The sequence below is a fragment of the Talpa occidentalis genome, unplaced genomic scaffold (assembly GCF_014898055.3).
Source record: "Talpa occidentalis isolate TD23 unplaced genomic scaffold, MPIMG_talOcc4v2.1 talOcc4.11, whole genome shotgun sequence".
NCBI lineage: Eukaryota > Metazoa > Chordata > Mammalia > Eulipotyphla > Talpidae > Talpa > Talpa occidentalis.
Window position 1 is genome coordinate 31075479 of NW_023601104.1, and position 13806 is coordinate 31089284.

General features: G+C 35.8%; 1 protein-coding gene across 4 annotated transcripts in view; it reads left to right on the forward strand.

Annotated features, from left to right (window-relative positions):
• RAB11A (RAB11A, member RAS oncogene family) overlaps window positions 1–12640 on the forward strand; it is a 54664-nt gene extending 42024 nt beyond the window's left edge. For all 4 annotated transcript variants that reach the window (XM_054688184.1, XM_054688187.1, XM_054688188.1 and 1 more), the window contains 4 exons: window positions 1873–2068; window positions 2891–3084; window positions 3997–4077; window positions 10939–12640. In XM_054688184.1, the coding sequence (XP_054544159.1) occupies window positions 1873–2068; window positions 2891–3084; window positions 3997–4077; window positions 10939–11078 (611 nt within the window). In that variant the 3' untranslated portion in view covers window positions 11079–12640. The remainder of the gene's footprint in view (window positions 1–1872; window positions 2069–2890; window positions 3085–3996; window positions 4078–10938) is intronic.
• Window positions 12641–13806: the final 1166 nt, after the last annotated feature.

Genomic DNA, 13806 nt, shown 5'->3' on the forward strand with positions numbered 1-13806 from the left:
AAGGTTCCTCACCAGAATATCCAGCCTCTTGCCACTAGAGGCAACAGGGAAAGTATCCTATTAATTTGGTAAACTCTACTATTAAAATTGGGATCACCTTCAAAATGGTGGACCTTGGAAACTAACATATTCAACTAACCATCCTATAAAATTGGAAATGCAGTGTTTTTGTATGTTACTTTCATGACCATAACATCTTCCCTGATAACTAAATTAAAGCATTTACTATAATATCTGTATTTGCCATAATATCTTTTGGCACCTCTTTTTTTTTTTTTCCCCCAAGATTTATTTATGCATAGAAAAACTGGAGTGTAGAGCAGAGCTGTGGGGGGAGGGTGAGAGGATTCACTAGTGACAGAGTGGGGAACAGAACAGGTGGATATACTGAAACAAACTGCTAAGGGGAGCAGTGGGAGACAGGAGAGGTCTGCTGTGCCCTGTGTGGGTTAGCTCCCTGGCCTGGGATTGAACTCATGCTGCAGTGGCTGGTTAGATAGCTTGATAGCGCTGAGACTTTAACCCCTGTGCCACCAGGGAGGCCCGTTTGGCACCTCTCTGAATGACTTTATAGTTAGAAATAATTCTGTGCTACATGGAGTTATTACCGCCTTCATGATTTCTTGCTGAATCAACTGTGGAGGAAACCAGAAAGAGATGCATTTTATAATGTACTCCCTGCAAGACTGTACAGAAGCCAGCTTATATCCACTCTTGTAGCAAGGAAGGAATGCATAATGGACTGTCTTTGCCCTCTGACCAGGGTGCAATGGGCTCCCTTAGTTTTTAGCTCCCACTGCACCCCCCCCCCATCTCATTCTGTATAGTAAGACCTGGTTTGTCTTTTGGTGGTGTTTGTGCCTGTTTGTTTTTCTAGTCCAGGTGTCTAAATCTTTTTGCTAGTAAATAGTAAGGAGAAGTATTATGAATCAACACTGGGAGTAAGTATAATACTTTCTGAAGTATCAAAGTTTTTTTTTTTACAGAAGAAAAAATGTTATCTAGCTCAGTAAACCTCTGAACTTATTAAGTTAAAATAGAAATGCTTTAAAACAAGTTAACTGTTTATTTACCTACTGTTTTTGAAATCCTTAAGTGTAATATTGCCTTGGGTAAAAAAAAAAAAAAAACTCCGCATAGTTAGTGAAAAAAACCTGCCTCCTCTATTAATCATAGGAAGTAAATAAAACCTTGTTTTAGAAAAAGGAAGCCATAAGTGAAAGTGTATGCCCTCCTTTGCTTTGGCCTTGACTCATGGTAAGTCAGAATTGTGAGTCACGGATGGTTCTCTTGCTCCCTGCCAATCTGATAAATACAAAAGGGTTATAGTTTCTGTGATCTGGGTGGCAGAGTTTATAAATCTGAGGCCTCATATGTTACATTCTACTTAGGTGTGAGTACTGAAGTTACACCTAGTCTTTGATGAAACTAAGTAGAACTTACTCTTTTCTTCCCTAATACCCCACTAAAATTCTTTATTGCTTTTATGTCTTAAACATTTTAATATCAGATTCTTCATTTGGTTTAGGATTTATCTTTCATATTACTACTTTCTAAAGTACTAAGATTGGTGTAGCATTGAAGGTAATTAGTGTATTTACCTGTCATCAGTGCCTAGCGGACCTACCAGGTTAAATATGATTAAATATGTACATTTAAGACCAAATACTGTATCTAGGTTACAAAGAATTAGTTGATTTTATTGATTAGTAATTTTCTTGACCTGTTATCAATCAATTCCCCAGCCCTTTCAAAATATTGGATGCCTTACCAGTTTGTTTAGCCTTTATTTATTTATTTGGCTTCAAAGCATGGTGGTATTCTGGATGTGTTTGCTTCATTCATCTGACATTAAGTTCTTTGTCTTTGCAGTTGTCCTTATTGGAGATTCTGGTGTTGGAAAGAGTAATCTCCTGTCTCGATTTACCCGAAATGAGTTTAATCTTGAAAGCAAGAGCACCATTGGAGTAGAGTTTGCAACTAGAAGTATCCAGGTTGATGGGAAAACAATAAAGGCACAGATTTGGGACACAGCAGGGCAAGAGCGATACCGAGCTATAACATCAGCGTAAGTCTCATAGTTTTTAAGTTCTGTGAAAGAAAGTGCTGTCAAGTGAATTAGCTGGTTTTTGCTATTGGAAAATTGATTCCCTTATAAGAATTCCAGTATTAGGATTTTGAAATTTGTAACTGTGCTTTAAAAATATATGTAATCCATACATTCAATTTTTTTTTTTTTTTTTTTTAAAGATTTATTTATTTATTTATTTATTTATACAAGCACTGGGTGCAGTCAGAAGCGCAGGAGGGTGAGAGAATTCACCAGAGCCAGGGCGGGGAGCAGAGCAGGCAGAAGGACCGAAGCACACTGCTGAGGGGAGCAGTGGGCGGCAGGAGAGGTTTGCGCGCCATGTGGGACCCTCCTCTGGTGGCCTGGGAGTAGCGGGGGATCAAAGCGGCGCCGCAGAGGCTGCAGGCAGCTTCGCAACCCAGTGCTCAACTGCTGCGCCACCGGGGAGGCTTCATACATTTAATTCTTGATGGTGTTCATATCCATCTGTGGTTCTTTCCTTTTTCTTTTGTTTTTTTAAGATTTATTTATTTATTTTTATTTATACAATAGCTGGGGTACAGGCCAGAGGCTTGGGAGGGTGAGAGGATTCACCAGAGACAAATGGGAGCAGAACAGTCAGACAGACCGAAAACACTGCTGAGGGAAGCAGTGGGCACAACAGGAGAGGTCTGCTGTGCCATGTGGGAATCTCCCTGGCCAGCCAGGAATTGAACCGGCGCTGAACCCGCGCTGCAGTGGACAGCTTCACGGCACTGTGCGCAACCTGCTGCTCCACCTGGGCTGTTTTCTAATAGTAAAATATGTTTCTTTTTTCAGATACTATCGTGGAGCTGTAGGTGCCTTATTGGTTTATGACATTGCTAAACATCTTACATATGAAAATGTGGAGCGATGGCTGAAAGAACTGAGAGATCATGCTGATAGTAACATTGTTATCATGCTTGTGGGCAATAAGAGTGATTTGCGTCATCTCAGGGCAGTTCCTACGGATGAAGCAAGAGCTTTTGCAGGTTAGTGATATAAATTCCATGATACTGCTATGGAATATTTTGCTGTTATCTTCCTAATGAGGGTAATTGGTTATAAGTTTCAGAAAGGTAAGCATGAATGCTCAGCAAAGATTGTTTTGCAAGTTTGTGATGGGCAGTATCATTCTTTTGCTTAAATTGGAATCATAAAACACTAGTGTTTTGAGTTTTGGCTCCCAAAAATTGAATATAAGTATGTAAATACCATCTTTTCTCTCCTTGGAAAAGGGGTGTAGATGAAATTTTATCAGCAAATTTTATGCTTTGTTTCTTTTTCCATTATGTCTCGTTTTCTCAAAGCTGCTGTCTATGGGTCTGAAGACTAGAGGCCCAGGGAGTGTAAAGGACCAGCAGATGTAGCTGCTTAGGAACTATGCATTTTTTGACTGTATAGAGGATCTGCCTGTCTCTTGCTCCTCTCTTTTGGTAGGGACAGGCTGCTAGAAGTCACCATTGTGCATTTTTGGCTAGTGAAGATTTTGACTTAAACCACTAGTGATTATGCGGTGGATAAAGTTTTCCATAAAAATTTTTAAAATAAAATTACATTGTAATAATCTGTGTTCATACCATAGCTATATGGTAAATGGAGAGGAAAGTAAGGAATGGAAATAGCTGGGCATTTGGTAATTTTACTATGTTTTGAATAGTGTTATTATTTAGTGGTAGTAAATAGTATTTAGATATAACAAGTATTTTAATTAAGAAGCCGATGAAAATTTCTCACTAAATGCTATATTGCTAAAGTATAACTGAAGTGATACCATACTGCTCAAGAAGTTGGAAAGAAGTCTTAGGTTTTAGAAAGTTCTGTTAATTTCCTTTTGAAGACTTGAGTGTATCATGTCCCTTGTGTTAAAATTTGACAAGGCTGAAGTTTTTGTTTCCCCACAGAAAAGAATGGTTTGTCTTTCATTGAGACATCGGCTCTAGACTCTACAAATGTAGAAGCTGCTTTTCAGACAATTCTGACAGGTGAGACTTGCATTTTCAGATTAAAACTGTTGGAATTGGAAGTTCTAGGAAGTTAATTTAAACAAATTAACCTGGAAACTAAATACTATAAAACTAAGAATGAGTATCATTTGAGAGCTACTATAGTAAAAGCTGTTTAGAGTAGAAAATTGCTTACAGTCTTTGCTTGCTAAGCTTTAATAATTTTAATTCTTCCACTTCATAGTGGCAGAAATACTTTGAAAACAATCTTTTTACTTCTGTTACCTCAGTCCATGTATTCCATACATTATGGTCACAAGCGTAAACTAATGCTTAAATATTTTCATAAGATAAATTTTGAAATCCTGGTTATGGAAAGACATGAATACCCTTTTGTAAATCAGTAAAGAAAAGGCATTCTTGTTTCTGATGTTTGAAGAAACAGTAAGGGAGAAATATATTTTAAATGAAAAAAAAAATTTTACTTTTTAAATTAAAAAAGAAAGTAAAATTCTCCCATGATATATACAAGCAGCAGCAAGGGGAAAACAAGCCAGTAATGCATGTAGAAAGTTTAAATAAGTAATGGGAAAGGAGAAAAGTGCATGCTGTTTTAGAATGTGGATTTGCAGACCTAAGTCAGCCTCAGGGATAAGACATTTTGTATGTGTTGACTCATATTTTCATATTCACCCTGACTTATTATTAGAATTAAATATTAGAGCTGCTCAAGTTTTTTGTTTTGTTTTTTTTTTTTGTAAAGATTTATTTATTTATGCATACAAGAGCTGGGGTATAGGCCAGAGGTGTGGGGGGGTGAGAGGATTCACCAGAGACAGAGTGGGGAACAGAACAGGCAGACTGACTGAAATACACTGTGAGGGAAGCAGTGGGCAAGGCAGGAGAAGTCTGCCGTGCCATGTGGGTAGTTCCCTGGCAGGCAGGGGGATCGAACTCATGCTGCAGAGGCTGCAGATAGCTTCACAGTGCTGTGTTTAACCCCTTGTGCCACCAGGGAGGCCCAGAACTTGTCAAGTTTAATCTTGATCCACTAATAAGTACTTTGATGGGTTTTTAACTACTTTAAAATTGTATGCTCCTTTTAAGAACTTGTGACTTAGAGCCTAGTCTTAATATATCCTACTATCTTACATAGTGTTCTAGAGCCATCTATATGGAGAAATGGTTAAATAGGTAAGTGGTATTGTAATATAAGAAGACTTTATTTTTTGTATGTAACACTTCTATTAGAGGTTAGCAGTTTTGACTGTTGTAAAACAGTAAAACAACTGTAAAAAGTGTAGCATATAAAACCTAGAATTTAAGAGCATGAACGGGAAACCTGACTCTGATTCTGGTCCTGATTTCTCCATTTATTATTAGCTCTGTAATTGGGCAAGTTCCTTTCTAGGTCTTATTTTCTTCAGGTAAGTTACTTAACTTTCTAGGCTTCAATTTCTTTAAAATTTAAATATGTTGTGTGAAGTTTCTGTTTTTCTTTTTGAGATAGGGTTTGTGTTTATAAATACTTGTGAAAATTGTTTTTATTTTTACTTGTGATGTTCTTTGACTTGACTGTTATTTGGTGACTTATAAAAGTTTTTGTCTGTAATGCCCAGAAAAGAATTATCTGTCATGGTTTAAACTCTGGATTTCAAAAAATGAGTGTATGAATTCATACATGTAAAATACTTAACTATCTTTGGTACATAGTGAATATTTGATAAGTTAGTAAATTAACAGCAGTTAAGGCCTTAGTTACTAAAAAGTAGGTAAGCCATTTAACTCATTAAAAATGAACTAAATATTGGAATTTTCTGTTAAAGTAACCAAAAGTACATATTTAGGTTGGATAGTCTTTAGAATATAGTATTTAAAATCTTCTCTGTATCAAATTTCATTGTAGATTGTTTCAAACAAGCAATATTTGATTAAATATGCAGTATATTTGCTCATCCTGCTTTTTTCCTTTATAACCCACTTGTGTGAGTTACAGTAAACAAATGTGAAGAATATTAAATTTAGACCTAGGAGTTGCAAATGTTCCCCCCCCCACTTTGTTCCCATTCCCATTATAACTAAAGACATTAAACTTCTCTGGTCCTCAGAGTCCTAATGTCTTGAAATGAGTGAGTTAAATAATCTTGAAGGTCTCTGACTCTCTTACACCCTTTGAATACCTGACTTGAAAAAACTAGTCGATCCTTGTTGGGATTTTTTAAAATCTTCTCTGCTACAATTTTAGCCCATTCTCAATTTCTAGCCCATTTATTTTGATGTTACATGAAGATGAGGCAAAATCTTTTCTTCATATGTAATTACCTTTTTGTATCTTTTTGTGACATTGAACTTAGTGATCTATACAGATATGAATCACTAACAAGCAATGATGTTTGTGTACATACCTCAAACTTAAAATTGAAACTACTTTGTCCTTAAAAGTGAAGAACACTTGACTTTTCCTTAAAATTCATTCTAGATTGAATTTTTGTTAACTGCTTACTTAATTTGGCTTGTTAGCCAACAAGATGTTAGCTTCATTTAGTACCATTTTTCCTCTTTCTGTTCACTATTTCCTCAGCTTTCTGCATAAATCTTGGTGTCTCTCTGTGGGCTCAGAGATCACTGCATGTGGCAGCAGACAGCGATACTATTTTGCAAGTGTTTGAAAGTTTGTTCTAAACTTCTGTATTCCTGAGGCAGTATTAATGCGTAGAAGAAATAGGAAAGAGAACTGTCTTTAATGTTAGCTGTGTTAAGGGAATATTTACTGTGTGTTTTGATATTACTGGAAGAAATGAATAGCTTTTTAATTTTAATATGCAAATTTATATATTGGAAAATTGTATTATCCAAAGTTGATTGTGTGTCTTATTTTAGAGTTGATTCATGGCATTCTTGACATCCATGAATTTGATAGTAACTCCATGACATAATTTTGTTGATGACATGTTTTAGAGGTAGTCAGCTAGGACATGAGTGAGTCTAATAGACTGCCCAGCCTCTGAATTTCAGTGCAGATTTTTCTTTCATCCTCAGTTTCATTAAGGGATGATTTTAATTGTTCCATACTCTTATTTTTTTTCTTTTAACTTTGGATTTTGACAATTTCAGACTCAAATTTGCCATAATAGCCCAAAGAATTTGCAAATACCCTTCACCCATATTCTTCAACTGTTGATGATATTTTACTACATCTGCTTTTTTTCCTTTTAAGTATATATGCATTTTTTTCTGTGGCACTTGACAGAAAGACATGTCACCCTTTAAACCTGAGTGCTTTAAGCATTTCCTGAAAACAAGCACATTATTTCACAATTATAGTACAAAATCAGTTCAATAATAGTGTTACATCAATGGTTAATAGCTACAGATAATATTCAAATTTTCAGTTGTTCCACTTAGTTCATATTAGCAAAAGCAAGGCTATGATCACATCGTGTGTTGCATTCATCTTTCTAATCTCTGATTTGAACATCTTGAAGGGACTGCATAGGACTTGGTGTATCACTATACATTTGGTTTTAAAGGAGAACATGACCTTGAAAGAGGAAAATATTTGCATCTCATTTAGCAAGTTACTAGTCCTCATTCTCTCTCCCAGCCCCCACTTAAATAACCTTTAATCAGATGCCAGCTAGAAGTTACCTGCTTCCTTTTTTCTTATCAAATTTTTGTGGGCTTGTGTGTGTGTGACAGAGAGAGAGACACAGAGACCGAGACACCTAGCCACAAGAGACTTTAAATTGTAGTGTCTCTTCGGGCTCATTCTCTTTGAAAGAAAAAATTTCTCCTAATGTTTTTTACCAATTTTCCTTTGGTTTATTGCATTGTTGGCATTTTATTAGTGGACATCTTTTTGGTGCCTGGAGCAAATATAGCAGTAATCTATTCCTACAGAACAGTATGCAGTACTTGCAGTTACACAACACAGCTCAAATTTCTTGCTTTGTAATGAGATCTCTTTAATTATTTACCTTTTTGTGTTCTCTGAGAACTCTGCTTTTCCATCTTCCAGTGTTTGCTTTTCATGTAAGAACCTGTAAAATACGTGTTTTGTTTTGATTCTCCTAACTTAACCTCCAAAACAATTTGTAAAAATGTGTAGAGTCACTTAATCATTTGCACTTGGAAAAGAAGAGCCATCCAATTTGGGATTAGAAAACAAAGAACAAAGAATGAATGGCATAGTTTTACTGTAAATTGATGATTATTTTTATTTTTTAGTCACTAGCTTGATTAAATGACTTTTTTTCCTCATTGCCTTTGACACATTCAGGTTCCCTCCCTTTTCAGTAAAAAGAATCTTAATGACGCATTCATAACCTTTGTCTTTCAAACTCTAATCAGTAGCCTAGTGTTCCTTTATTGTTTTAATTTTTTTGATGTTTTTTCACCTTTGTCTCCCCCCCCCCCTTAAGATTTATTTATTTATAGAAGCACTAGGTACAGTCAGAAGGGCAGAAAGGTGAGAGAATTCACCAGAGCGGGGAACAGAACAGGCAGACTGACGAAATACACTGCTGAGGGGAGCAGTGGGAGCAGCAGGAGAGGTCTGTCACGCCATGTGGGACCCTCGCCGGTGGCCGGGGATCGAACCGGCACTGCAGAGGCTGCGGGCAGCTTCGCAGCCCAGTGCTTAACCGCTGCGCCACCAGGGGAGGCCCGTTTTTTCACCTTTGAACCACTGTCAACTTTTAACAAATTTTAGCAATCCCCAGCCTCCCAAAAGAGTATAGCATAAGAAAAGGTACACGGGGCTTGTCAGTGGTTTTTGTTAGTTGACTGTAGTTTGCTGTTACTCAACTTTAGGGAATTAGTTTTTAATTGGGGGAAGATATGCATTAATTTGGTTAATTTTTTCTTTGACTTTTTGTTATCCAAAGTTTTCAACATACCCAAAGTAGGATAGCATCATAAATTCCCATGTAGCTGTATCAACAACCATCAGGTTCATGGCCAGTCTGTCTTCCATCTACTCCCTCCCTCATGATTTTGAAACAAATCCCAAATATTACAGCATTTCGTTTATAAGCATTTCATGATGTGTAACTAAAATTACTAGCACTTAAACCCATAACAACAAAACCTCTTAAAAATTGACAGTACTACTTTATTATCTATTATCCAAGCAGTATTAAAATTCCTGTCTCAAATTTATTTTCACCATTCAAATTAGAATCCAAGTGATTTTCATACATTGCAGTTCTGTTATATTCTTGGAGCAGCTTGAAAATATTCCATTTTTTCATTTTTGACCCCATAACATGACATTCTTTAAGTTTTCAAATATTACAGAAATAATAAACACTCATATACCCTTCTTGATACATCAGTTACTAACATTTTGCCACATTTGGGGAGGTGTGTGTTTATACTCCCCTCTCTCTTTTACAAAGTAAATTGCGGGTATTGCAGCTCATACTCAGTATCTTTTAAAGATTTAGTTTTTAGATTTTAAATCTAGGATCTGGTAAAGGATCACACATAATATTGATGGGATTGTTTTATATCTGGGTTTTCAAAATAGGCCACTCACCACCAGTTAAGAGCACTTAGAATGTGGCAAATGGACTGAGGAATTGGGATTTTGAATAATTTAAATAGATGGTTACTGCATTTGGACAAATCAGATCTAAGAAATTTATCTCCATTTTTTTTTTTTAAATATTTATGTGTACAAGCATTGGGTACAGTCAGAAGCACGGGAGGGTGAGAGAATTCACCAGAGCAGGGAACAGAACAGGCAGACCGATGAAATACACTGCTGAGGGGAGCAGTGGGTGAGACAAGAGAGGTCTTTCATGCCATGTGGGACCCTCACCAGCGGCTGGGGATGGAACCCGGCTGGGGATGGAACCAGCGCTGCAGAGGCTGTGGGCAGCTTCGCAGCCCAGCGCTCAACCGCTGCCCCACCAGGGGAGGCCCTATCTCCGTCTTTCATATGTACTGTATGACAGCTTTTTTGAAGAGTCCTGACAGTTGTCTTCCTCATTTGAAATTGTCTTTTTCCTCAGGATAAATTCATTTTAAACAATTTTAGGCATTCATAGAAATCCATTGTGTTTGTCCTTCATAGTACAACATAATAGGAGGTACATCATGACAATTTGTCCCTTATCTTTTGAGTGTTTTATTTAGAGAAAGCACTGGGAGAACTAAAATAATTAATATGCGTTCTCTGTTGAGAGGGAACTACCTTAGGCAATGCAATGTAAAAGATACTTGCTGTAGAGGAAATTAATAACATTCACCCTGTTGATTACTTATCAATCTCTTCTATGGTGGAGATGAAGCAATGAATACTGGTAGAGTTTTGGCCCTTATTAAGTTTAATGTATAATGGAAGGAGGTAGATAAAAATACAATTAATTTAGGTTACATGTCATATAAAATCTTAGTTACCTGTTTTTGAATAATTATTTCACTGTAGTTTAGTTCAAGAGGCACTGATGAACATACTCTTTCCCTCTTTTTCCAAGTATCTTGTGGAATTTTGTGATGTTTTTCCCCAATACCTAGTGTATCTAATTGTGTGATTTTATTTTTTTTTCCCTTGGTACAATGTCAATGTATGTAGGTTTTTTCCTTTGGTAACAGCAGGTTGAAAATGCTCATCATTCTAAGCCCACAAACTATGTAATCTGTTTAAACCAAGATTTATTTAAGTAGTTGGGTGATTCTACCTTGTGAAATGGAAAACTTTCTTTTCTTACCCTAAAGAAAAGTGTTATAATAAGGTTGAGTCTAATCAACTGTTGTTTGAAAATAAAACTTCATGCATTGTTTGAAATTTAATTTGCAGTTCTTGCAAATGTTACCTACTTCTATGTATCTTTTATATTAACTGTTGACAGGGCTATTCATACTGAACAATGCTGTTTCTTTTTTTTTACTCAGAGATATACCGTATTGTTTCCCAGAAGCAAATGTCAGACAGACGTGAAAATGACATGTCTCCAAGCAACAATGTGGTTCCTATTCATGTTCCACCAACCACTGAAAACAAGCCAAAGGTGCAGTGCTGTCAGAACATATAAGGCGTTTCTCTTCTCCCCTAGAAGGCTGTGTATAGTCCATTTCCCAGGTCTGAGATTTAAATATATTTGTAATTCTTGTGGTCACTTTTGTGTTTTATTACTTCCTCATCCTCAATGAATTTTTCCATGTCTTAAGTCTTTTGATTTTGCTTTATAAAATCATCCACTTGTCCCGAATGACTGCAGCTTTTTTTCATGCTATGGCTTCACTAGCCTTAGTTTAATAAACTGAATGTTTGGATTCCTCAGTTATTGTTTACTTTTCATCATGGAAGCCTGTCGCTGTAGAACTTGATCACTTGAAACTCAGACCTAGGTCTTGATCAAAGTAAGACTTTAGAAATAAGCTATCATTTTGCCACAGAGCAACTTACAATTAATACACTCTCTCAGTGCAGTGTATATTTTCACAGATTTAGGAATTGCCCTGTAAACTTAGAAGGATTTTGAAAGCTTGAAAATTTTCCATTCTGGAAGTCAATTTCTAAAATGCCTTAATAGGGTTATGTAGCTTAATAAATTTTGTTTTTTAATTTTTGTAAGCATCAAAGTTGATTAGAGAAGGGGGCACTTTTCTGGACAAGAATTATCAACACAAAAGACTGTTGTGGTTTCAGTAGCTCTATGGTTGTGGGGCCATATGTTATATAATGTTTCCCGGCAGGGTGGGAATTGGAGAGACTGGTGGAATTCCATCTGAGGTGCCTCTGTGGCAACGATTAGGCAGCCCAGGTTATTCATCTAATTTCCCAGCAGTAGATTAGGTGGCATTTTATTGCCCCGGCAATAACTGATTTAATGCTCTTAGTATAAAAGTGTTAATTTTGTCTTAAAAACCTTCCAGTAAATGAAATGCAACTTAGTTTTATCACCATATCCACCAGCAAGCATGGATAATATTTTAACAAAGCTGATTTTTGAGTTTTGCAGTATATTAAGGAATATAGTCGGGTTAAATATCTGATTTCAGTATGTCTAAAGAATACAGTGAGAGGTTAATTTCTGCTCAAGTGTTAATCACTTAAAGGCATGTATTCTTTTAGTATGTAAGGTGAAATAGTAACTTGAGTTTAAATAGAGTGCATTTAGGCATTGTACAAATCTGAAATAATTTTCTTTCACTACATTATTGAAATCAATGGAGCAACTAGTTTCTCATTCAGAAATGTGCACACTAATATTTTGTTTTACTTTCTTGTGGATAATATTAAGCACTTAAATCTGCAGTGTTCTGAAAGTTGTGTTAACTGAAGTGATACTATTCAGGATGGTGATATATCACAAAAATATGTGTGTGGGTTTGCATAGATTACTATGTTTCATAGTTAATCTTCTGTCTTTTGCGGTGCTCATGACGTGTGGGGCACACGGAAGGCATTGCTGTGGTCAGTCATTTTGGTTTTCTTCTGTAGCCATTTTATTTTAGTATATTGGTTATGAAGATGCTATTATCTGTTTGTAAATTGCTACTTTGTATTTTATGCATGCTCTGTAACTTGATTTTTTTTTTTTTGTTACTTATTTGGAATATGTTCACATTCTAATAAACAGTTATGGGGGGACTATTCTTTATGTTGTCACATTACATTTTTCCTAAGAGCTTTTTGAATATAGCCATGGAATATTGGATCTGATTAGTAATAGCATAGGTTCCTTGCATTATAGGGTAAACATTGAATTGGAATATAATTGTATGAATTTAGCTTTGATTTTAGATATGTACTTCATTCTTTGCTTGGAAAAAGCATTATCAAAAAATATTAGAGAAGTAGCCTTATGTTATCAGACTTCCATCACTATTTTACCCAAAATTAGTAATGAACTTTTTACAAAATTAATAAAGGAGAAACTAGTTAGTAAATTGAAAGTAAATAAAATAATTTTTTTTTTTTAACTGAGTGTGGACTTAATGTTGCCTTGAGCATGGTTGGCTCTTGGGAGAATTCCAAGAAATCTTAAGTAGCGGTAGTAAAAAATGACTTTGCATTTCAACAAGTGTACTCATTCTGGATGGTATCTTAATGAAACAAGCTGAAATAAGAAACATTAATTTTTTAAATATTATGAAAATTTTGGGGTCAAGGCACTTTAAAAGTATCTTGCTGCTTGGTCTTCAGTTATTTTAACATTGAATTTTGAAACTTGTATTCTGAGAGTGTAGCCATCTCAATTTGATTTAAGTTTGTATGCCACTGTTTCCGTGTTCTTTTTCTCTCTAATTGTAGTCATTATTCTGAAAGGTAAGTTACGTTTTGCTGCTGCATTGTGTAGGCTGAATTCTTACTCTAAAAAGAAGTGCTAGCCCGTCACTTAGTTCTGCAGAAAAGTTGGACTTTTTAAACAGTTTGCATTGCTTGTTAGAGCTAATCATTTATTTTACCCTGGGAAAATGAACATCTTACTTTCTGTCTGCAGTGACTTGTATTTACAAAATGGAAATATTTTCAGTGGAGTGACCTATGTGATAAGCTCTTCTTTGTACCTTAAAGAGAAAAAACTGTGTTGACAATTTTGGCAAATTTGGGAGCAGAATAATTCAGAGACTGGGTGGATAATTGAGATCTTATTTCAACCTCTTAGATGTTGATTTATAGATGTTTTTTGAACAGAGGAGACAAATAGACATTGGCTATTTGATGTGTCCCAAACATAAGCTTGAAAAAGTTTAAAACAAAATACAATTTTGTATGTGTACAATTTTGTTTGTGGAGAAAAAAATGAGAGGAGA